The 24849-nt window shown below is 45.3% G+C and overlaps 1 protein-coding gene across 2 annotated transcripts in view; it reads left to right on the forward strand.

The window, feature by feature from the left end:
* brf1a (BRF1 RNA polymerase III transcription initiation factor subunit a) overlaps window positions 1–24849 on the forward strand; it is an 83410-nt gene that overhangs the window by 26658 nt on the left and 31903 nt on the right. For both annotated transcript variants that reach the window (XM_037125372.1, XM_037125371.1), the window contains exons 11-16: window positions 383–475; window positions 2744–3052; window positions 19530–19591; window positions 20014–20095; window positions 20303–20358; window positions 21895–22160. In XM_037125372.1, coding sequence (XP_036981267.1) covers window positions 383–475; window positions 2744–3052; window positions 19530–19591; window positions 20014–20095; window positions 20303–20358; window positions 21895–22160 — 868 coding nt within the window. The remainder of the gene's footprint in view (window positions 1–382; window positions 476–2743; window positions 3053–19529; window positions 19592–20013; window positions 20096–20302; window positions 20359–21894; window positions 22161–24849) is intronic.

Genomic DNA, 24849 nt, shown 5'->3' on the forward strand with positions numbered 1-24849 from the left:
TTTTGTGAGACTTTTGTTGTTTTCTTGGACCTTGACTGAAAGCAGAGCAGTGTTGGATGTGGTCGGTACACGGAGAGGAAACGGCTCCCTGTCTTTTGTCTCTGATTTGACTTCAGCACAACATGTAATCAACCACATATTATATTACAGTATTCACATAATGTATTGTAATTATGGCAGACATAATTTAAAGGGTTCAGAAGAACGGGCTGTGACCGAAGACACAAAAGAAGTATAATTTGTTTTCTCAGCATGAATTGTACACGATCGTTTCAGGGACATGAGAACGGTGGCCGCAGTTCTTCTGTTCTGCGTTGCGTGGAAGATTATTGATCCGGGAGTCGGCACTGGAGGTTTAACTCTGATGTTTAATATTCAACAGATGAAATCCAAGGCTACCAGGACGAGATCGACGCAGAGCTTCAGAGCAGCCGGCCCAAACTGAGAGGAGTCTACGCTGCCTACACTAAAGAAGGTACGGAGCTGAGCGGGGGGGAGTGTCGGTCTGAATAACGAAGTATGTAAAAGATGCATCGTAGATAGAAATCAGCTCCATCTAATCTGTCTGGTCTGACGAGAACGACCTTCTTCCAAGCTGGAACTTTTCATCCAACGAGGTTCAGCAGCTCGTTCAGAACCTGGGCCAACTCTGGAACCATAAACGTCGGTTCTTGGACAGGAAAACTGGTCCTGTGGGTCCTTAAACTGCTTATAACCGCTGTTCTTAAAAACCAGAGCTCGTGTTGCGTGTTCTGACTTCTCCACGAGAGAATTAACAAAAGATTTTCACCGTGGAAGCCAAATCAACAGCAACAGTAGTCCCAGCATGAAGGCATGCAAACAGGAGGGAGGATGTAGTCTGACATAGTAAGGACATAAAAGCAGCATTTTATCTGTCAGCCTCTCTCATCGTAAAGCATCGCCGCCTCGCTCGGCTGCTGGTTCCGCTGAAGACGCGTCGTCTTGATGCAAGAAGTGAAATTAATACGGCGTCAGTAGAGCGAGCCAGCTGCTGACTGGGCTGAGTGGGACGTCGAAATACAAACATCACAGCGGGAAACGTTTTAATGTGTGATGATGCTTTTATTTATCTGGCTGTCAGTCAGTCAGCGAGGATCACACACAACCACACACACACACACACACACACACACACACATAACAACAACACACAACCACACACACATCAGAGTGCGCTCCCTGTCACTCTTTCTCTTTATCTGTTTCTACCTTTGGCTCTTTATCTCTGGCCCTCTGTCTTTGTCTGTTTCTGTCTCTGTCACACACACACACACACACACACACACACACACACACACAGTAGGGGGGTTCGCAGGCTGTCACTGATTTCAGGCGAGTTTCTCCTCCAGCTGCTGCGTCACTTTGAGATCCGGCAGCGCTTCGTTTCCCCTCTCAGACTGATAACTGAGCTGCTTCTCTGACTCGTGGGTCGATATCTGTGCGGCGACATTTTAATTATGGTCTGATTAAAGGACACATTTTTAATTAGATTCCAGGACTGCGAGAGGACGACCAAAATTATGATCCAATTATTTTGTCTGGATGTGATTATTTATCGCCGTTTCTTCTCTCAGTTGTTTGGGAAACACAATCATTTCATTGCCTTCGTGGCATTTTATATCAACATCATCTGTAATCTTTTACTACTGCGGTTGTTTTTTTTAAATTGTGGAATTGAAATTCCGATAATTATAGCCGGCTAATTATACAATCTGACTATAAACTGTAACCCTGTGCTGCCTTACAATCCTCCGGGGAACACAGAGGAGTCATGAACTGTTTAATAAGATACGACGTAGTAAAGGTGAGATAAACTGTTATGATCAGCACCTGTCACTCAGTGAATGCAAATAAAAATCTGCGTTGGTGAATAAGATAAATGAGATCAGCCTTCACGTGCTGGATGCTGCAGCAGTGTCACATCAGTGCAAACTCTCGTCAGGACAACATTTGAGTTGATTGATCACAAAACGAGTCTAAAAGTTTGCGTAGATCATCCTGAAAAGAAAAACAAAGAAAATCTAAGCTTCTTCAACTAATGTCTCAGAAAAGCACATTGGACAAATTGCTGCATGTGTGACGCTGATGAGCGTCAGTCAAAAAACAAATTAGCCACAACCAGAAAGACGATGGTTTTCTTGGCAACACGTCTCGACGTGGTCGTGATTTTGTGACATTTCCTGTGACGACTTCACAGAAATTGAGCCAGTGACCTTCACTTTGCAGGATACTAATAATTGCTCGCGATTCAACAACTAAGTGATTAATTGGAAGAAGTGATTTGCAGGAAAAAAGTAACAGAAGTCCTAAATGTTGGTACACTTACTGTGGCACTGAACTGATGTACCATAACATCAACTGCTGTTGTTCCACTTCTTTACTACGCAGTGTAACGTTCTTGATAGCTGTATTTTTTGACTGTTCAGTATGAGATCAGGGACCCTCTGGGACTTCAGACGCCTGTCAGAGGTCTTCAGCTAAGTGAGAACTTGCTGAATTACTCTGTTTTGGTTCAGTAGCTGTAAATGTTTGTAGAATATTAAGTTTCAAGCTTCTGTTTCTTGTGCGTGTCTGCCTGCATGATGTGTTTGACAGATTTGATGCGGCTGGTTTTGACCTCCAGTTGTGTCATAGTTGTTGCAAACAAAATAAGAACTTCCTTCGTGGGATCAATTAAACGGCACATTGACTTTACGTCACGCTCTGTCTTCTCCTCCCACAGACTGCGTGGACGACATCGAGGAAATCATCTCCACGTCGTCTAAGATCGAAGACGACGAGCCAGAAGAGGAAGACGAGCTGCAGGCCGTGGCCAAACACTTCGGCAAAGAGATCGGCGAGCTCACGCTGGAGGCGCTCATCAGACTCGAGCAGAAGAGTCCGGAGGAGGAAGAGGAGAACCAGGAGGACGGCGACGTCCCGAAGAGAAAAGCCCCGTCCTTGGCGTCCATCTTGGGCACGATGCCCACTGCAGCCACTCTCGGCCTCAAGGAGTCCATCAGCGACGTCATCGGAGAAGGGAAGGAGAACGGTGAGTGAACTGGTTTCATCACACTGAATGAATCTCGTTACCCGACATTAAATCAACCAGATCAGAGCTTTTCTCTGTTTCATCACTGATTTCTCAGACGTGATAATCTAAAAAAAAGAAAACAACTCTGCAGTTTCTCACCGTGCATCGTTTTTCACATTTGTTGTCTGACGCTTCATCTGTTTGTGCTTTGGCATATTTTCTTCTTTTGTGCTTTGATGCATCATCCGTTTGATCCACGTTAAGACTCCACACACAGTATCAAGCAACAGCAATCAGGCAATTTAGAGAATCACATGCTTTTAAGACAACAGTCCGGGCATTGTATTGTTCCGTTGAGTCAACGTCTTTGTGAAAACAGCAGTACCTGTGAGGATGATCTGATTATGAAGTGATGCAGCTCATCCTTGACTGTGTCTCGTACCTACCGTATAACCATAATAACCCATAATCAAGTTAAAGAATGCTCTCTCGTGTTTAATTGTCGTAATTACCTCTGTTCCACAATGAATTGGCTGAGCCGCGTGTGAAATTTGTCATCCCTTATTATATTTTACCCTCTTCAGTGCACTGCAGACGAGACAGGAGAGTGTGGGAGACGTTCAGGAGACGCAGGCTGAGTTGTTTAACCCTTCAGGCGCCTGGCGTGTGGATTCGTGCCAACACGCAGGAAGTTCCTGTTGTTGTTGTTGTTGTTTGTTGTTTGTTTGTTGGCGGCACATTGAAGAATTCGTCTCTGGAGAGGCAGGCTGTTCATTTGCAGTTGCAAATTAAGGCAATTAAACTCAGGTGAACTTCACGACTGTACCAAGACGAGAGGAACGAACCAACGGGTTGTTAGATGAACTTCACCTGATCAAACTATAGGAACTGTTACGCTTCGAGGCTCTAAGTGGTGTGTGTGGACTAGATTCAAACTCAAATCAGGAACTTGGTCTTGACTCGGAACTTGTTCTGGGACTTGTTGGTGTTAAATTCAGACTTGACTTCATATTTGGCTCAACATCTAGATGTGGGACTTGTTGGTGTTGACCTAGGACTTGTTCTGGGACTTTACTCTTCGACTTGGATCTGTTAGTGTTCACTTATAACTTGTTGGTCTTAACTTCATGGACTTTTTTTGTCTCGAGTTTGGACTTGAAGGAGTTTTTGTTGATGACTTCTGACTTGTTCTCAACTTGGAACTTGTTTTGGGACTTTACTTTTTGACTTGGGACTCGTTTGACTTTTTGGTCTTGACTTCGGACTTAATGTTGTTGACTTGGAACTGACTTGGTTTGGTACTTATTGTTCTGGGGCTTAACTCTTTGACTTGGGACTCGTTAGTGTTCACTTATAACTCCTTGGCCTTGACTTGGAACTTCTGTTCTGGGCCTTGTTGGTCTTGACTTTGGACTTAATTGTTGACTTGGATCTTACTTGACTTGGGATTTGTTGGTCGCGTGGTGTTAAATTCAGAAGGGACTTGGGACGCATGGTTTTGATTTGGGACATTTTGATGTTCACTTAAAACTTGGTTGTCTTCATTTGGGACTTGTTGGTCTCGTGACTTGTTGATGTTGACTCAGAACTTTTTCTGGTACTTGTTGATGACAGTTCACTGAATGTCTGTTGTAAACCTGTGAAAACAGCTCACAGATTTGCTTGTTTTGTCCAAAGGAGATTTATTAAAGGAACACGTCACCTTGTACAACAATGTGTCTCACTGATGTGTTTTTAATAGTTTTTGGAGCTCTGTGACTCAGAGGAAGAAGATGTACCAGGCTTCACGTCAGTGTGTTTCCAGTGTTGTCTTTGGATTTGTTGACAGTAAACATGAAGAATGAACATCGACAGAATTTGAGTCACGCTCACTGTTGTCGGGTAACGTGAACCTAAAGGAGCTGAACACATGAACAGACTGAACTTTCCTGCTCTGGTTTGGATGAGGGAGGAAAAAAAAAAAGGCAAACAAACCGCAGCAGTGATCACACCCTCTGTCACAGTGACTTATTAACAGTTGCAAAAATAAAACAACTACGGGGATCCATCATGCGTTGCCTATAATTACCTAATTACATGAGTAGGATGTTGTGCGCCCCCGCCCATCCTTATCTGGGTGTGCGGAGGCGTTGATGGATGCGAGGTAATAGTGCCGCGCAGCTACGTCTGTCCAGATGAGGAAACCTGTGTTTTTATGGCTCTGAGTGGGAGGACGGAGAGTCGGCAGAGGTTGTGGGTGGGAGGCGAAGTGTGTTTTGATGGATGCATGTGGTGGAGAAGTGGTCGAATGTTTGGAGAACACTGTATCTTAAAGGTCATGTTTGAATTGCAGCAGCAGCAGCAGCTTCTTTGTGGCCATAAATATTGACCTTCACACCTCCCAAAACAGCACTTAAGGCTGAATAGATGCTGCTTAGAGTGTCTTAATGTTTCAGTGGCGCTGAAGAGAACAACATGGTGTATTTAACTGTGTGTAATCTGTGCTGCTACACATTAACAAGACAAAGAGTCTGCAGACATGCTAACGACTTTGTGAGGCTTTACTTGGGTGCAGCAGTGCTTCATTTAACTTAAGTTAGTCTTCAACTCTGCTGTACCCAAGTAAAGCCTCATGGTGCCAACGTTGACATGCTAACACGCTAACCTTACAGCGTCCCAAGTGTCCAATCAGTGGCCAAATACTTAAACACAAACCTGAGACTTTCCTGGTCTGAGGGAAGCTTTCTGTAAAAACCCGCCTCCCTAAAACACCCATATCTGAGGTCACAGCAGCCATTAACCTGATGAAAATGTCCCCCGATCACGCCGCTGACCTCATTTCATCACCAGAAAAGACGACAGGGTCGGGGTGAAGATTGAGACGAGCCACAGCAACCAAAGTGAATCACAGCCCTCTGAATCATGAGCTCTTATGTTAATTGTACTTTTTTTTTTTGTTAAAGAGTGACGTGAGTTTGAGTCATCATCCCCGAGACGACGTATCACCGCGCTCCATCGTGTGCGTGTTCATGAATGACAAAGCCGGCATTATAAAGTGAAACATGGCGGCGATTAGAGGAGGCGGCTGATCTCACCACAGAGCTGTCTGATGGTGATGATGATGATGATGATGATGATGATGAGGTTAGCTGAGAGAGTGTGTGTGTGTGTGTGTGCCGCCATGTTGTTGTGGATGGTCTTGGATCTCAGGAGACCATCTTAAAACAGAAATGACACTCTTGTTCTGATTTGCAGAAGTTAATGAAGACAGTTTGACTCTGACACTGTTCGTATCATCATACTGTATCATCCATAAATAACGCCGCTGTGTGTTCCAGCTGTGTGGTCGTGTTCCTGCTTTACGTTGTGCAGATAAACAGAGAAAGAACCATCAGATGAAGATGGTCGGACTGATTCCTTCTAATCTGAGGGGTGAGAGTTCTCAGTCGGAGCAGCAGAAGGAAACGACGGCAACCCCGAGGGGACACAAAACAACGACGTCATCGTCCGTCGTCGCGTTCGCCTGAATCAGAAAATACTTCATACGTGATCCAGATCAAATCCAGAGTATCGTCATGGTAAAAGAGTAGAAGTGACTTTGACCTCCTCTATGTTTGCTTCATCTCGTGTGTGTTTATTTACGTGTGTGTGTGTGTGGTTACACTTCCAGTTGGTGTGTGTGTGTGTGTTGGTTTACGTGCCTCCATGGTCCACAGTAAGTGTTTTCCTGCCTCCTGTGTTTGTGTTCGGAGGCCCGGTGCAGATGGAGGTTCTGTGGCTTCAGCCCCGGTCCTGGTTTGGTTCAGGCTTCGGCTAATTGTGGTCGACATGGGAGGGGCAGGAGGGTCGGTGGAGGGGGGTGTAGTATCGTGACCCCCCCCCAGAGCTCCATCTTTGAAGTATTAAGTGGACGGGGTACCTTGTCATTAGGGCCGAGCCTTTCATCTGCACGCAGGAGTGTGTGTTGCTGAGTGTGTGTGGACATTGTTAGCGGAGGGCAGGGCTCTGCAGGAAGAGAGGGAGGGGGTAATTTTGGATCCTCTCAGGAAACGAGAACAAGAAAGGAAACAAAGTAAAAAGGAAAACAGAGATAATTTGGTCGCTTTGAGGAAGAAATACAGACGTCCACACGAGAGCTTTTGGGTTATATGATTGTGTATTTCCTAGCATGAATATATGAGGGTCATTAATTTGGTGAGCTGGTTTTTATCCAGATTTTGCAGCTGAGCGAAGACTCACCTGTCAGCAGTTTGCCATAAAAACAAAGACCTTTTATGATCATTCTGCAAGGCTACACGGAGGATAACATAATTCACATGTTTAAAGAAAGTCAAGTTTTCTCAGTTAGCAGCTGGAAAACAAAAAACTACGTCACGTCTGTGTTGCGGTGAATTAAATGAGTGAAGTCTAGTTCAGACTGCAGCCTTCGTTATTGAAAGACGTCTCAGGAACGTGTGTCTGCAGGAGAGGAAAAGTCCAAATCCAAGCTCTTTCCAAGCAGCCTGAATTACTTATTAAACAGTTAATGAGTAAATAAAGTTGCTTCAATCAATAAAAGTGATAAATCTAGTAAGTATCAGACGATAATATAGATCCAAGCGTTTCTTTCCTTTTGAGACGATGAGCTGTGGATCCATCTTGGATCCGTGTGGTCTCTGCGGCGCTGACAGCTGAGTCGCCCTAGTTAAAGTCTTTTCTGTCTTTCTGCTGTTTAACGCCGCTGCCTCATCGACGGCTCGTCTCTGTAATGGCATTTTCATTAACTGGTGCCGTCAGAGGAGAAACTGAGAGCAGCCGGCAGAGAAGAACGTGACTCCGACACCTCCGGATGACTTTGTCACATTCGTCCATAGCCGAGGTCTTCGGGGAGCTCCGCCTCGCACCATTAGAGGCTGCATTGATTGAGGCACACTGTTTTCAGCGGAGCACTTAGTTCAATCAATGATGTTTGGCCTGACCTTAACTACCTCAGTGAGCACAGCTCCCCGGCTCTTGTCAAAGCGCTCTGCCGTTTTTATTGCCTCAAATCGTTTGGGGAAAAAGAGCCGTTTGAAGTGAAACTCTACGTTTCAGCTCTCTGATGAAGCAGGTTAGTTTTTTTTTTTTTTTTAGGAATCTAACTTGGTTGCACAAGCGTGTTTGGTTGGCTGCGTTTAAGGGAAGCGACGAGGAGTTGTTGTCCCGAAACATTTTCTACCATCCGTCCTCCTCGCTAACACCAATTACTGCAGTAAATCGTAGCTCTCAGCATTTGGGAGCGTGGCAGAATCTCTCTGACAGATCTGAGCTCCGACAGCAGCTCTGCTGAGTCAATTATAGTCTTTTAAATGAGCAGCATCTGTCTCATCTCTCTCTGTCCACAGAGGAGTCGCTCAGGGATGAAAGCAAATGCAAAGTCTCACCCTGTGCCTCAGCATCATCACACTTCTACCTCCTCAGCAGTCAGATGTGTTGAAAAAAAAAGGATCTACAAGCTCCTTTGTGCTGTCTTTTTGGTATGCTAATGAGGAGAGAGGCAGCCCTTCAAAACCAGGAGGTCACCGGTTTGATCACAGCAGACACCAGCGCTCCCGGCGCCCAACGGGACCAAAAACAAAGTGATGTTTGGAAAATATCGACACTTCAGTTTAATTTTCTTTGTGCAAGTTAGACAATCTGCTGTTTTCTGTCTTGTTTAATTATTCTGAGATTCATTTAAAGACTTTTCAGGATTTCTATTCAGGAAGAGAAACTGCACTGGTAAAAGAAACTTAATTACGTTTAAATTTAAATTGCTTTGTTGGTCCGAACATAACAAAACACACTATTGCCAAAGCAGAGTACCGAAAATGGGTCACGATAATTACAGCGTGCTGAACTTTAACAGCAGGGGGAAAAAAAATTAAACATCCAAAACCAAAAGATGAACAAACGCGTTGGTTAATTATCTTGTTCTGTTGGAACAGAAGTGTTAAAGGCTTGAAGGCTAAAACCAAATGACTCGTGAAGACAGAATATGAATATATGTAACTGTATCTGTTTGTCCTCCATCTTCTGATCCGACGCTAAATCGTCTGAGAGCCCTTTTTAAAAATCATCCTACAAAGACTGATAACAGTTTTTATACAGTTCTAGATATTCTGATAACAGTTTTACACACATTTATTTTCTTAGTTGCAGTTCTACATTTGACCACTAGAACACACGTTACTCCAACAGATTTGTACAGATTGAACCAAAAACATAAATCTTTAGTTGATTTTGTCCACAGCGTTGTGATGTTGTTACCTCAGGACAGCTGTTAGTAGAGCTGTAGTTTCATCACGATACGATATTATATATATTATAACGATACGATGTCAGGGCCCGCGATGATACAATATGCCCATTCAACACAATCCGTCACATTTATATCAACTCTGATTCATCCCAAGTCCAAAATATTTCCACACTGTTGACGTATTCCCGTCTTTGTCTCCTTCTTTCTTTTGGCTGCTTGTGATTTCCTGCCTGATTCTGGCTCGCACTTTTTCAAAAGGAGCTGCACACGAACGGAAACACTGACACAGACGTATCTGAAGGTACCGGCGACATAAACCAGTGTTGTCACTTTGTGCCGATACTATTGGACCGTTGATCACTGGGTTGATGCATCCCCCTCCTGGCCTTTATGCACAGGTTGTGTTTGTCCTGTTAAAGTGTTGAGGACACTGTCAGTGTGTGTGTGTGTGTGTCTCAGCACCTGTCAGATGAATATTTGATTCAGTTTTATTGTGTTCGAGCAGATTTAAACCGTGTGGCCGTCCTCTGCTGCAGGACTGTAAAAAGAACCAAATCAAGTGTACTGTTCCTTTAATTAGTAATGGCTCATTACTAATTTACGCAGATAATCCATTCACAAAATTTGCTCGTTCCACTTGTTTCCTGTGTGGACAGCTGGGCAGGCCTGAGTGTGTGTGTGTGTGTGTGTGCCTGGGGCGGTACAGTAGAGCTTGATGGACATATGGCCGGATGGACCCGACCTCTCTGAGGAGGGGAGCGACGGGATTGGATGGCTGGCAGACAGACAGACAGGCAGGCGATGACAGCGCGGGGAGACGGGCGTCACTGATACGCGGCACAAACACAAGAAGAAGAAGAAGTCTAATGTTTATTTCAAGCTCTCAGTGGACGGCCAATCATACGCTCTCAGTGAGTCAGTACAAGCTAAGCTACCTCAGCAGCAGCAGTGTGGTGTGGAATATGAAATCAGGCTGTGTGTGTGTGTGTGTGTGTGTGTGTGTGTGTGTGTGTGTGTGTGTGTGTGTGTGTGTGTGTGCGTGCGTGTGTGTGTGTGTGTGTCAGTCTCTCTGGTGAGGCGGCTGTAGCGGCCCGTCACAGCAGCCAGCTGTGATTGGAGATGATGTGCGTCTTCTGGCCCGCGGAGGGAAATGGAAGCCTCCTCGTCTGCCGCCGCCAGCCTGACGGGAGATGACAGCTACCGTTTAGCAGGCGGGCAAAGGCAGGAAAAACCGCTTCGCCTCTGGCTGTTACGTCACATTTCACTGTATCGCCCCCGTCTCTTCCCCCCGTCTCCCCCGTCCTCCAGGTCAGGTCAGGCACTGTGAAGTGTGAGAGGAGAAAAATGACGGACGGTTCCAGCCTGAGTTTAGAAAACTGAACAGCCAGTCAGAAGTCTCGGAGGAGTTCAGGATGGACTGTTGACAGAAAGCTAATCGTCTGTTTTGCAGACTGATGAATCCTTCCAGTCATTTTCCATGAAGAAAATGTCAAATATTTGCTGTTTCCAGCTTCTTGAACGTGAAGATTTGCTGCTTTTCTTTGTTATTTATGACAGTAAATGTAGAGTCTTTGGGTTTTACACTGCTGGTTGGACACAGAAACACTTTGAAGGCAGTTTTTTTTTTTTTAAATGATATTTTGAAATTATCAGGTTGAACTAAGAAACTAAACTGAGGAGAGATGAGTGTGACGCGGAGCGAGCAGATGATCGATGCTGCACGGATCATGTGCAGCAGATTATCTGTTATATGAAGGCATGTTGCAGGAAAGAGACTCTGAGTCTGAGCAGTAGATCTCCAGGTTTGACATAAATTTGATTCACAGTGAATCTCCTGCTAGCTTCAGTCGATTCAAATGTGATTTAGGGTGAAGCGTTCAGTCAGAGTGGACTCACCGCGGCGTCTCTGCTTCCACAGAAGGGAAGTGTTAATGTTGTCGAGACGAGCTGGAGGAAATGTTTCAGTCTTCTGAGGCTGCAGGACGACTGAAGCTGAAACTATTTTACTACAAATTAACAGTTATATGAAGGTTAACTAACGATTAGTTTGATCTCGACTATTTTCTTGATATGTTGATGCATTTTCTAGTTGCTTAGTGTTTCCCAACGTCCTCAAATATCTTTTTTTGTTCACAACTCAAAGATAATCAGTTTACTGTCACAGAGGAGGAAATAAACCAGAACATATTCACATTTAAGAAGCTGGAGTCACAGAATTTTGAATTCTTTCTTTAAAAAACGACCAATAAATCAATTATAAAAATAGTTTAACTAATGGAACAGTTGATCACTAATCGAGTAATGATTGCAGGTACATCAGTAGCTGCTCTGGAGATTTTGATCAAGTCAAACCAGGACCAAAATGTTCTTTTCTCTGAGGAATTTAAGGGCTTCTTGTCCTCGTTGGTATAAATATTGACACTGAAAGTTCATTCTTGACATCGCAGAGATCCAACAAATACGGTGGGATGTGATTAAAAAGCTCCAGAGCAGCTTCTTCAAGGACCTTGTGATAAGATTTAAAACATCGTCAGTAGACGTCAGCTGTACTTGTTATTAGAAAAGAGACATTTTCTGCTCCCACGTTGAGAACATCACGCAGAGAGGAATCCATTAGAGGCGAGACGTGGAGACGGATCTCTTCCCCCACAGCTCAGCAGCAGTTAAAAGAAATAACCAGGCTGCTTTTGAAACTCGGAGACGTTCTCTGCGTATTCTTAACTGACAACAAAACACGGAAAATCAATTTAAAGAAGCAGAAACACATGTAGAAACCAGAACCGGAGCTCTTTACACACCGGACTGATGATGTGGGTCCGTGGGCGGATTTTCTTTTTGATTCTCCTCTTCTGATTACTTCCACAGAGAGTTTGTAAATATTCTGTGGTGGTGAACAAGTGGTGCGCTGCGTCTCGGACACAGAGAGCAGATTCATCGGCGTGGCAAAGCCAACATTTGGCTAAACATTCCTGCGGCCGCCGTCTGACATTTCAAATGTTTGAATCTCATGCGCAACAATTACGACGTTAAACAGACGTTTGTTTTCATGACGGCATTCTCTGAATTCTTCCTCTGCGCTGCTGAGCCTGCGTCCATCAAAGAGTGATTCAGGCCCGGCTCGAGATGTTCTGACGCTGTAGATTGTCTCAGTGCTGCTCACTGATTCATTCAGCCTCCTCCTGTGATGTAAGATGTTTTGGAAAATGGGCCGGAATATTGAAGCGGGACAAATTGACGGGACGTCTCTTTGATCAAAGACGTTTATTCAAAAATATGGAAAATGCAGCTCGCAGTGTTGAAAAGATGTGTCACTGTCAATACAAACGTTTGTGTAGATTATGAGAGGAGACACATTCGTGGCAGCAACAGATGGCAGAGAGGAGAAAACAACATGGCTGCTCACAACAATGGAAACAAAAAGTGATGTCATGTCGGCTTATCCAGATTGTTTTCTTCTGTTTAGGACAACTGTTTGATTTGGACACAAATAAATTCACTCGTTTGTTCGTTTGTGCCAAACGACCTCAGTTTGCCTCCAGAAGTGTTTTCACCACATAACCAAGACGTCTTATCGGAACCAAAATATGTAAATGTGGTCGTTATCGCCTCTGATGGAAAGTCAGGAGGAGTTTGGTTATCCACGAAACATTTCTGGAGCTTCACAACAAAACAACGTTGCAGCGTTCTGCTAAACAACTGAAGTAGCTGGAGACTTGATTCATGTTGTAAAATGTAAAAAAATAACAGAAATAAAACCGCTCGTCTCCAGAAGCCTAAAAGATTCTAAAAGATGGTTTTCACACCCTTAAATAACTTCTACTCCAATCTCTTCCTGCGATCTCAGAGTCTCTGCAGACTTGTTTGTAAAACAAGTCTTGAGCTGCTTCAGTTGTTCAGGAGAACGTTACGACGCTACGATGCTGTTTTGCTGCGAAGCTCCAGAAATGTTGTGAGGAGATTCACGCTGGACGTCACAGTGCATCATTGTTCGATGTTAGTGGTGTTTGTTCGCAGGATTTGTCTCTTCCCATCTTTTTTTCCTAAGATAGCAGCCATGCAATGCATTCGTGTAAGGTAGCGTAATCTCATAAGTGGCATTCGTCCAATCAGGTGCAGCCAGAAGGCGTCTGCGTGACTAGAAAGCGTCTCGTGCCCTTAAAAAAAGCCCCTGTGGACTCGTACCACCAGTTTACACTGTCACAAGTGGAACTAAAATATATATCTTCTCCAGCAGAAAGAGCAAAATATAAAGAATAAAGTGTTTGTGTGTCCAGGTGACCCTGCAGACGAGGACACACGTACACCAGGTAACCAGCAGGGACACAAACAGCAGAAACAAATGAATTCATTATAATATCATAAATGTCATCTCCAGTGTGAAACGGCAATAAAATGTCACGCAGACCAACAGATACGGATCTAATCTTTAATAATCTAATATTGTCACATCCTGTTGGAGGACATTCAGATAACACCGGCTAATGAAAAAGTCAGATTCGGTCGGGAAAACAGCCAATCAGAGAGCTCAGAGGTTATGTTTACAGCGCCGTGTGTCGGCTCATTAGGATATTTAATAAAAACAGTAGTTTTTTTTAGGGCCGTTTGGATCAGAAGTTGCTGTTTCTTGACCTTTTTGCACACATTTCTGAGCATCGCTGCCAAATATAAACAAGAGTGCCTCCAGGAGTGTTATCGTCCACCTCCTCCCCTCTCTGTGTCCGAGGAGGAGGAGGAGGAGGAGGAGGAGGAGGAGGAGGAGGAGGAGGAGGAGGAGGAGGAGGAGCAGGTGGTTGAGTGGGCGTTCACTCAAGTCTGGGCTCCTCCAAGGTCGGGGAGGTCAGGTTTTAATGGGCCTGCCCGGCCCGCCCGTGTCAGCGAGAATCTAGCACTCTATTTATTGCCTCGGCCGGCTGGTTATTTCTCCTGGGCCGAGCTGGCACCGAGCCTGATTACCTCATCCTGCTGCAGGGAAGGACTTTTACACCACGAGCTGTTCCTGTTTTTTTTTGTGTTTTTTTTTGCTTCTGAGGCACTTTACCGTCAATCTGACCCGTAGATGTTTTAGCGTGAGTGGAGCTGTAGATCAGGAGGTAAAGAGTGAACGCTGCAGAGAAAACACGTCTCCACTGTTCTGATCCGGTTCTCCTAAAGCTGTTTTAACAGGAGTCGAGCGAAGTGGAGGTTCTGCTGCATGTAGCTTAATATCAGCTCGTTAATATTGATTATTAGATACACTTTCCATACTATTTATTGAGTTTTGTAGATTTTTGTAGATTTCACGTTTGATAAAACAGTTTCTCCTCTGGGTGAATAAAGTTCTCTGTTATCTTTCAGTTCAAAGTCAAACCTTTATTAAGCCTTGAAGGAGTTATAGAGACAGAATAACAAGAAGTGAGCTGAGATTATCGTCTTGTGCATAAAAAGCAGGAGTTGAAGCATCTTGTCGTCCAGTTTATCTTAAATAAACATTTCCCAAAATGTTGGACTGTTCCTTTAATGCTTTTCTTTGTTTTGATGTCTTTTGCAACCAGCTAGTTCATCACAAAGGTTTTATTTCCATTCCCTGATTTGAAACGTCGTGTCGTCCGTCTGGAAACGCTCGTCGAGCAGCCAGTCTGTTGAAATTCTGCCTCACACCTTCAGAAAAACATCGGCCGTTTCATCTTGTTGCAGCAGCTGATTTCACTTCACCTTCAACGGTCTCATCTAAAAGCCCGAGTCCTGACAAATTGAAATATCTACCTTCATGTCGGCCTCTCCTCCCTGCAGCCCCGTGGCCGAGCTCGGCGCAGGTCGAGGGCTTTTTAGTTCGCAGGAGAGGATCAGGATTGTTGCTGACATGAAGAGCTGCGAGTCTGGATTATGTGGGAGCCTTTTGAAGTGTGGATGATGGGTGATCCTGCAGCACCGGGGCTACACAGGCCCATTCATCCTCCAGATCACACACACACACGCACACACACACATAACACTCTTTGTTTTTTGGGAAGGGGAAGGCGGTGGGTGAGAGCCAGGGGGAGGGAGGAGGGAGGAGGGAGGGTGAGGACAGGAGGTGTGGAGGAGTCAGCAGACTGACGCTTCCTTTTAATTTAACCAGCATGACTTGTTTCATTTTTATTCTCCTCGTCTCCTCGTCTCCTCGTCTCCTCCGTCTCCTCAGATCAGGCCGAAATGAAACACAGCTCAGGATTAGAAGGAGATCAGCGAACTCCTCTTAAGCCTCCATTTTCTCCCTCTTCTCATCCATCTTTTTGTCTCAACCTTTTCTCCTCCTCTTCTCTGTCTCAGCTCCTTTCTCTCTCTGTGTTGTCTCCATTTGTAACCTCTCACTTTGTAACTACTTTCTGTCTTTTCTCTCTGCTCCTTTTGTCTTTCGTCTCTCTCAGCTGCTCGTTCCTCCATGTCGTCCCTCCTGCTGGTTTTCTCCATCAGTCTCTTTGTCTCTCAATCTCCTACCTACCTCATTCTCTCTCCCTGTTAATCTTTCCTGCTCAGCCTCTCTTTGTCTTTCTCTGCCTACTTTTTCTCCCCTCTAGAAAAACCTGCCTTTGCCATTTTCTCTCTCTCTGGCCTTTTCTTCTGTTGTTTACCACTTTTCTTCCTGCCTCTGTGAAGGACGGGGCTGGCGGTATTATATTTTTCTTACTGTTGACAAATCCCATGAAAAGACCAAACAATCACAAAATCCCCATTTTCCAAAAGTCACCAAGATTGAACGAGATTGGAGGTGCAGCGTGAGAACCAGGAACCTTCCAGCTGCACTCGACCTGTCGCCTGTATTACTGGAGGTTCAGACTTGATGTAGCAGCTGAAACTACGACAGGTGCAATCAGACGAGGCTAGCTTCTTAGCATGCTAACTTCAGTAGACATCTCTGCAACACAACAGACGGCTTTGTGAAGAAACAACAGTTGATGACGTTTCGTATTTGAGTAATTAAACTGAAATTCTCACCATATCTGAAAGACTAAGTTGATGGGTCAGACGTCCACTCTCTGCCACTCAGACCCAAATCCTGTTTATCCACGTTACCCTTGTTCTGTCTGCAGATATAAATCCTGCACACCTTCTACCTTTACAGACGTTCGAGCCCTAACTCGGTTTTATTAAAGGACGTAGCAGGTTTTGTTCAGCTCACTGCAGTCACATGGAGCCAACGCTGGCAAAAAACCTGGTCAAGCCGACGCCACGTGACGCGTCATCGATCTCCACTGTCGCACAGAAACTGTTAAACACACATTAATCGTCTGTTGAACCTTTTTTATTGGTGATATATTTGTGATTTGTTCTTAAAGGTTTCAGTCTCCAGCTGAACACACAGACAGGTCGCAGTGGTGGAGTGGACAGAGACGGACTATCACTTTGTTTCATTGGATTTGTAGACAATAAGAAAAACAAAGAACAGCGGCCTTCTCCTTTAATATCTCCGGGTCTCTCTTACTTTCTATGTTTGGCTGGATCTCTCCCCCTCCCTCCCCCTCTCAAGTCTTTTAAATCTCTTGTTCTCCCCCTCCCTCCCTCGCTGCCTTCAAAAGGCCGTCTCCCTCACCTGTTTGTGTTTGTTCCTGCAGGGCACATTTTCTGTTTCTTTGTGCTCTTTTTCTTTCTTCTTCTTTGGTATCAGAGAGTGTCTGCACTGAAGCGTCTTTATCCTCCTGACCACATCAGACAGCTCTGCCGCCGCCTGGGACGCTGCGATGTGTGGGAGACGGGGGAGGAGGGAGGCGGATTTTAGGGGTTTTTCTGCAGCGGTGGAGGAGGTGGAGGAGGTGAACCCGGGGTCAGGTTACCTGTCCGCGAGGACCGGCGGAGAACAGGGTGATAGAGTTAACAGCTCGCGGGCACGAGGGCGATGCAGATGGATCGGATGGCTGCTGCTTTGTTTCTCACTCGATTTGTCTCCAGGATTCTCCAATAGAAATGTATCAGGCGTCTTGTTTTGCTGAACGCGCTGCCGTGCATCATGGTCGTTGTAGATTTACTACCCACATGTGTGCAAACCATCCATAGGCACCGACATAAACTCTCAGGTGACTCATCTCTCCAGGTGCGTTTTTAAGTGCCTGATGTATGACGTGGTCGCTCCAGCGTTCATCCTGTTTTTCTTTCCATGCTGCAGACGTTGCATTTTGTGAGTCTTCTGTTGGGGCCTCGTGTAGACTTGTTAGACTTCAGTCGTCATATCTGCATCAGGAAACTGAGAAAACTGTAAACTCTTCATCTGACACTTTATTTAACGACGAGTCTGTTAATCTGAAACGTTTAACGTCAGTAAAACGGATGAATAGTCAGAATAAACCAACAACTCCTATTGTAACTGTTTCCCCCTCGTCCCTCCATCACTTCCTCCTTTTCTGTTCGCCTTTTAAAAATAGACGTATTCCCTCGGTCAGCGTTTTCTTGGAGGACGGCTGCTCCTCCTCCTCCTCCCTCGGCAGGAGGTCGGAGGTGTCCTCCAGAGGGATTTACTGTTGGACAGCAGAAACTCCTCTGACAGAATTGTGGGGAATCCTAGTATTTTTTGTATTTTTTGTTGATATGCAGGCAGAGCTGATCTCTGCGTCTCTGAGCTGCTGCCAACAGTCCTCAGGCTTCTGTCGGCGTGGACAGGAGCAGGAAGCTCCTCTCCCGCCGTGTACGAGGTCATCAGGGAGGTGATCTTATGTTTTCCTTCAGGATTAGGAAGTTTTGTGGAAGTGCTGCAAGTCTTGGCCACTTTTTTTTTTTTTCTCTGGTAATGAGATGATGTAATCCTCGTCTTATTTAGAGGGACACTAAATGTTTTTGGCCTGCGACTGTTTCCACTGACGGAGGCCAGACGGCTGCAGGGAGCTTTTGTTTTCTATTAATAAGAAAAACGGCCGAGTGAAAAGAGGAGGAAAATAAAATGATCTGTGGATGAACTCTGATATCCACAGTTTAAACTTCGTCACCTTCGAATAGAAAGTGAATAAAATAAAATCTCCCTGACTCGTGCTTCATCTTCACCGTCCTCGCGTTCACATCCTCAGGTCGGCAGATTCTTCTGCACGCTCACCAAGAACAATTTTATGGGTTTGATCAAATTAGCGAGTGTAGATATATCAAAGCAGCGGCTGAATAATAACTCTGTAATTGCTCCCTCCCTCCTCGTCTCTCCGGGGTTGGACCGGTGTTATCAGCTCTGCGTCGCTGCCTCGCGGGGTCGGCCAATCTCTCGCTGGGCTTGTCTCCATCTTATCTCGCCCTCACACTTCACGGAGAGGAAGTTCTTAGAGGGCTGGGCCCGACAGATAGCGACTGACCTGTCTCTTCCCTCTCGAGCGGTTTCTTTTTTAAGCAGTGGCTGACTAGATTATCCTCCTGGCTGTGGGAGAACGCACCCTTCGCCGCCGGAGGAGCGAGTGTACTCCTCTCCCTCGGCGGCGCACCTGTCTCTCCTTAATGAGGCGGGAAGGCTGCCTGTGGACTCAGGTGGCTCGTCTTTGAAGTTGCCGCCCTGTTGGGAGTTTGAACTCGAGGAAGGAGGGCCCCTGTGAACGTGTCAAAGGCAGAGAGCTGACAGAAGTTAAACGACTCCTGTGAACCTGCCGCTTTTAAAACGCTTCTTCCCAACTTTTCCTCCGTTTGATTGACTGTCTGATGTCTGCAGGCAGCCGGAGAGGAGCTGCACTTTGTTCCAAAACTGCTAATCAAGGTGGAGGATCTTTGGAGTGAAAGCTGTTGAATTTCTACAGATGGGTTTTTTCCTTTGCGCTTGCACTTCTCTCCTTTTTGTTTCCTTTATCAAAGACAATCAGATTTCCCTTTCAAAACCCCTTTTCGAAAATTGAACCGTGTGCACGTCGAGGGACTCAAACACCTCGTTCTTTTACCAACACATGAAAACACAATCGTCTCCATCGCAGGTAAAAAGCGAGGGGCGCGTCTCGCAGCCCGAGAAATGCAAATTTCAGCATCTCCCTGTTTCAAAATAAGGCACGCCGCAATCTAGAGAGCGTATCGTAATTGAAAAGAAAGTGTGTTGAGGTAGATCCGCTTAGACGCGAGTTAAGCCTATTAACGTCTTATCAGGAGTCACAGTGCGTTTTATTTGCTGATTAACCCCCCGATGGAAGAAGCTCCGCAGCTTCTCCACGAGGGACGAGATGCAGCAGGAAGCTGGAGGCCGGCTGCCGTTTCCTGTTTCAGCCCTCTGGGACGAGGACGCCGCCGTGAAAATGTGCGTAACAGCAAATTTTCTAAGTGTGTCCGTTCTGATTTCCGTCTCCCTGACAGATGGTGCTGCTGACAGCGGGGAGCTGGACCTGAGTGGGATCGATGACAGCGAGATAGAGCTGGTATGTACCTGCTGATGGATGAGATCCACTGCAGCTGAAACGCTGTCCCACAAAAACACTTTCTACTCCTCAGCTATATTCTGTGTCCTGTCCATGATGTAAAAACAGTCAGATTCACTTTTGTTTTTAACCGAATTGTTCTGTTAATGTCGTAGTTTCTGTAGATTGTGACCCAAAAACCAGGTGATCGAATAAAACCAGGAACAAAAAATAGACACATAATATTCACAGGCATGTTGCTGCATATTTTGCAGTAGATTAATAATGTCAAAGATAAATGACCTGAGAAGATTGTGACTTGTGAGATTGTTTCTTGGGTTTTTCCCAAGTTGCAAGATGACGTAATGATTTAGTCAGAGACATTTGGTGCCGTGATCGTCGTCCTCCTTGAACTCCTCTGACGCTCCTCTTCCTCTCTTCAGTATCTTCTAAGCGACAAAGAAATCAAAGTGAAGACGGCGCTGTGGATGGCAGAAAACTCCGACTACCTCAAAGAGCAGAAAGGTACTTTTTCAGAGTACAACATGTTTCTCTGCTGGTTGTGTTTCAAGACAGAGTTTAACTTTTATTTCCCCGCTGGTTCGTCCCAGACTGAACCTGCAGCTGTCAGTATTTTAACAGTGAAACCTCCAACTGAACCCACTGTGTCATATTGATGTGGTTAACCTTGGAGTTTGTGTGTTCAGACTGTTTTTATGTTCCTGCTTTCAGAGAAAGAAGCAAAGATAGCGAAGGAGAAGGCGCTCGGGATCTACAAAGAGAGAAAGGTAACTGAATTCAGCCTGAAGAGCAGAAATGTAACGCCGATCGGAGACGACGTAGACGAGGTCTCAAAAACATAAGAAAGAGTGTCTTTGACGGATGATGACAGTTAATCAGCAGAAGAAGAACCAGTCAGATGCGATGTGGCGTCGATCAGATCCGGCTCAGAAACACAAAATAAAAACTAGCCGTCATGAACGTACGTCAGCGTGAAAAGGTCGCCTGCTGCAGCGGTTTCCTCCTCCAGATCCACTTCACACAGAGCTGTAATACAGTTCAGGGCAGGAAACAGGATCTGAAAATAGATTCTATGCAGGTACAGACTTGAATACGACATTTTGTGCTCCTAACGTCAGTTGGTGAGACAGACGAGACACACAGATGTCCAGAGAGACGAAACGCAGACAGACAGACCGGGCAGTGAGTCCGATGAAACTGGTTCTGGCTCGGCGTCGGACCCTTTTGTTCGAGCCAACATCTGCTCACTGGTCTGAACTAGCTGGATTAACTGCGGCTCTAATGAGACTCGCAGCCTCCCGACAGCAGCGATCCAACCAGCAGCGCTCTCTGACAAATGAGTGAATACATAAATAAAATGGAGGACGGTCTTGTTAGCGGCCGTGCAGGACAAAGTGAGCCTCGGTTGAAAAGCTTTAACACTGAACACCCAGAGTTGATTAGCTGCTGGTGTCGGGGTCAGTTTACTGTCAGCTGAGGACGAGGATGTGAAGTTAAATTGACTGAATCTGTGAAGAAGATTTGAGAGAGATTTACGCCGCTGTTGCATGAAATGTGTTTAAAAGTTTGTTTTCGGTAAAGAGGAACTTTAACAGCTGATCTGCAGCCGTGATTGAGAGAGAGGTCAAGGTGACTGTGGAATAACTGAGGCTGGGTGATCACCCCAATCTGCTGTCTTAATTGAGATAAATTGCAGATTTACACAAATATATTAAGCTGTAAATTTGCCTGCATGGATGTTCTGAGCTCCGGTGGTCTGAAATTACTCACGCTCGTTTTTTTTATTTATTTATTTCTTTTAGAGGGCAAATCGTTCCCAGCTGGGATCTAAATGGTCTAATAGGAGGACAAAATATTTCCAGATAACATTTGACCCTCATCTGCTGATTAGAATTGGAGTGAATTTAGTCGAGTGAGAGAGAAGACGAGGTCTGAATCACGACCCGTTTAAAACGTGGCGCTGTGACTGCAGCCGTGACGGCGCTGGCTGTTTGACAGAAAGCTTCAACACGGACAAACCTTCCATATTTCTCCCTGTTGTTGATGGTATTAACTTGTTGTTGAGACTGAAATATCTTTACAACTTCTGGAAGGACCGCCATGAAGTTCTGTTCCCACATTTGTCTCTGTGAGGACTAAATGTAGTAACTTAACTGATCCTCTGACTTTTCATCCAGCACGATCAGCCAGTTAATTCGTCCACTGCTTCAGCCTGCGAGTTTGTGTTTGATGTGTGTTTTTGCACATGGGGAATTAAAGTTCTGCCTTCTTGAGATCATCATATTTGTACTAATGTTTTAAAGCCCAGAGGACCCGCGAAGAAGCGTCCCCCGATCCGGGCCAACACCGCAGACGAGGCGATCGAGAAGATGCTGGAGCAGAAGAGGATCTCCACCAAGATCAACTACGACGTCCTGAAAGACCTCAACATCAAGCCCGGCTCGAGTCCGGCTCACAAGGTCGAGACCCCGAAGAAGGAACCGATCGTCAGGAAAGTGACCGGACGCAACCGCACTCCTGCTCGATCCTCTCTCAGCCTCAGCACGCCGCTCAGCACGCTGGGAAAGAGGTGGGTGTGCTGCATGTTTTATACAAATCAGCCAGTTTCTATCTGGTGTTTGTATCCTGATTTCTTCGATATAAGACAACTGTTTTTTATTTCGGTGTTGAGGAAGTGCGACTGCCAATCCAAACTGTCTGCTTAACCTGCTCTGATGTGTGTTGAGTAAACATTGTAAAGATATCTGGGATCATTTTCCAAACAACACAGTCTGGATGGTGAATTATTGAAACCCGGTGATTTTCTTCTTTTGATTCTTGAAATGTTCACCAAAATGCAACAGGGGCTTTTTAGTTGAATGTATATGAGTCAAACCTTTGTGTAAAAGCATAATTATGATGAAAGAGGTGCTTTTAAGATTTACCGTATTTTAATTTTTGGGTCAAACGGGCACTTTCACAACATGAAACCTTGCTGGTAGTGTCACCAGGGTCGTAACCTGGAGGAATTATGCTTTTAAATGAAACTTTGATTCGGGCACATTCACAAAAAAACCTCAGGTTGCACTTTGGTGAGATTTTCCTTCCAATCGTCTTAAATACGACGTACTCTCCTCTCATGAACACTATTAACTGTCATGTTAACCACCTGAGTGTTTTATAATCAGCTTCATGGGTGCGACTTCATGAAATGCTGCGTCTGTACAGACTGGGTGGATGGCAGTGAATATGGCATCATCACTCTTTATTATTATATTTTATATTGTGTGATCTGGATGCAAACTGACTTCACATCAGATTTCCGTCTCCACTGTGAGCATATTGAAGCGCTCTGATGTAAACTGTGTAAACAACGTAAAGATGGCAGCTGTCGTTCGGCCCGCCGTGCCTTCATTAAGAGCTTCTTCTCCAAATAATGCCGTCTGTGATTTTGTTTTGCGATCGCACGAACAATTTCCTGCCTATCATCGCAAATACTCGCAAATATAATCCGATAATTACTGTGTTCGCTCCTCTTGTTAACACTATTAACTGTAATGTCAGCCACCGGTGTGCCCCTGATAAACAGCACCCAAAGTACATAAATCCATATTTAATTATGTTTGGGTCCGCTGAGTCCCTCGAACCATTAAATAATCCTCAATGCAAACAGCAGATGCTCGATGGAATTGAAGGCGAGATGGATGGAGAGTGTTTACTCGCATCTGATGCAACACCAGCCGTCCCTGCGCCGCCACCGAGGTCACATCCACCCGTCTCTCCCTGGCACGTGACGCTGGCTTCACTCCATAACGATGAGGCGGCACTTCTCCTGTCGCCCAGAATAATCACCTGCGACAGGAGGACAGATGCTCAGTTTTTCTGGGTTTTTCTTGTGGGATTTTCTTTTTTTTTTCCCACCTTCTCTGCCAGGATTTGTCTCTGGCTGCAGCACCCTTCCCCCCTCCTCTCCTCCCTCTCCTCCCTCTCACGACATGCATTCACAGGACTGATCCACCTCGAGCCTTTCAGACGAATTTAATGGGTTTTCTGCTGCACGGAGAAAAGCTGAGAGGTTTTCCCTCAGTTTGTTTGCTGTCGGTGGAAATTGGTTTCCTATGGCTCTGTTTTTAAACCTCTTTCAGTTAATGTTGGTTTTAGGAACCATCTCAGCTTTATAGGAGCCCTATAGAAGCAGATGTTCAGCGTTTAGAGGGAAGCCCGTCCCACCTCCCCTACCTTGTTCTGCGGTTACTCATCTGGTTGCAGTTTGCTCGGCCTCCATAAATCCTCTCCTCCACTTGATAAGTCTGCTTTTTTTTATAGTTTATTTCTTATTTTAGGGAGTCGTTTTAGCACCAGTTTCTCCTCTAGTCAGATAATTGTAAACACCCTTTAACAAAATGAGCCCGTCACACAGATAAAAACAAGAGAACAAACTCATTACAGAGTAAAACGATCGAAGAGGAGCGTTTCAGTGTGATCGATGCAGAAATTCAGAGAAATTCTCTCCATGAACTCCGCTGGTTTCAAAAACGTCTGGATGACAGGATGTAATCTTATGGGAAAGTGACCCTGCGAGGTTCAAGTCTTCTTCAACACAACATGATGTTCGTTTTGTAAATTAGCAGGATATGCTTTAGGGCGGGGCGGGCACGGCATGTCCCTCGAGCTCTCAGTTCATCAGATCCAATCAGGAAATCCTCCACAGCTCCGTGCTCTCGCCCAGTTGTGGTCACTTCCAAAAAACAAAACAAAATGTAGACTCCCTAAAAACCCTGAAGACAACTGAAAAAGCTGAAAACACAAGAATCTAAAGAAACAAAGAAGAGAAAATAACAACAACACAGAAACCTTGAAAAGCAGAAAGTTCCCTCACAGTCGGGAGGAGAATCAACACTTTCACTCTGACAACATGATTGATGACACAGATTATGAAACATTACTGTTGTTCCCATTTAGAGGATGTTAATGTGATGCTTTATTGATCGGCGTGGGGGAAATTGCCTTTGTGCTCGCAGCCCTCCACAGGGAGGTCAGAGGTCAGCTGCAGCACCGCGAGGCTGGCAGTGAGACCGTTGTTGTTGTTGCTCGAGGACACTTCAGCAGAGAGCGTCTGTCTGCCTGATGAGGCTTTAATCTTTGTCCGCCCGCTGAAGAGCGTTATTCATCCTCCACACAATGCTGGAGGACAGTAAGAGCTCGGACGACAAAATGAAAACACTTTGCTGGAGTGGATCCTCGACGCCCTGAACACAATAAGCGGTGAGGTTACACAC

This window comes from Acanthopagrus latus, chromosome 16, assembly GCF_904848185.1.
Source record: "Acanthopagrus latus isolate v.2019 chromosome 16, fAcaLat1.1, whole genome shotgun sequence".
In the NCBI taxonomy this organism is placed as follows: Eukaryota; Metazoa; Chordata; class Actinopteri; order Spariformes; family Sparidae; genus Acanthopagrus; species Acanthopagrus latus.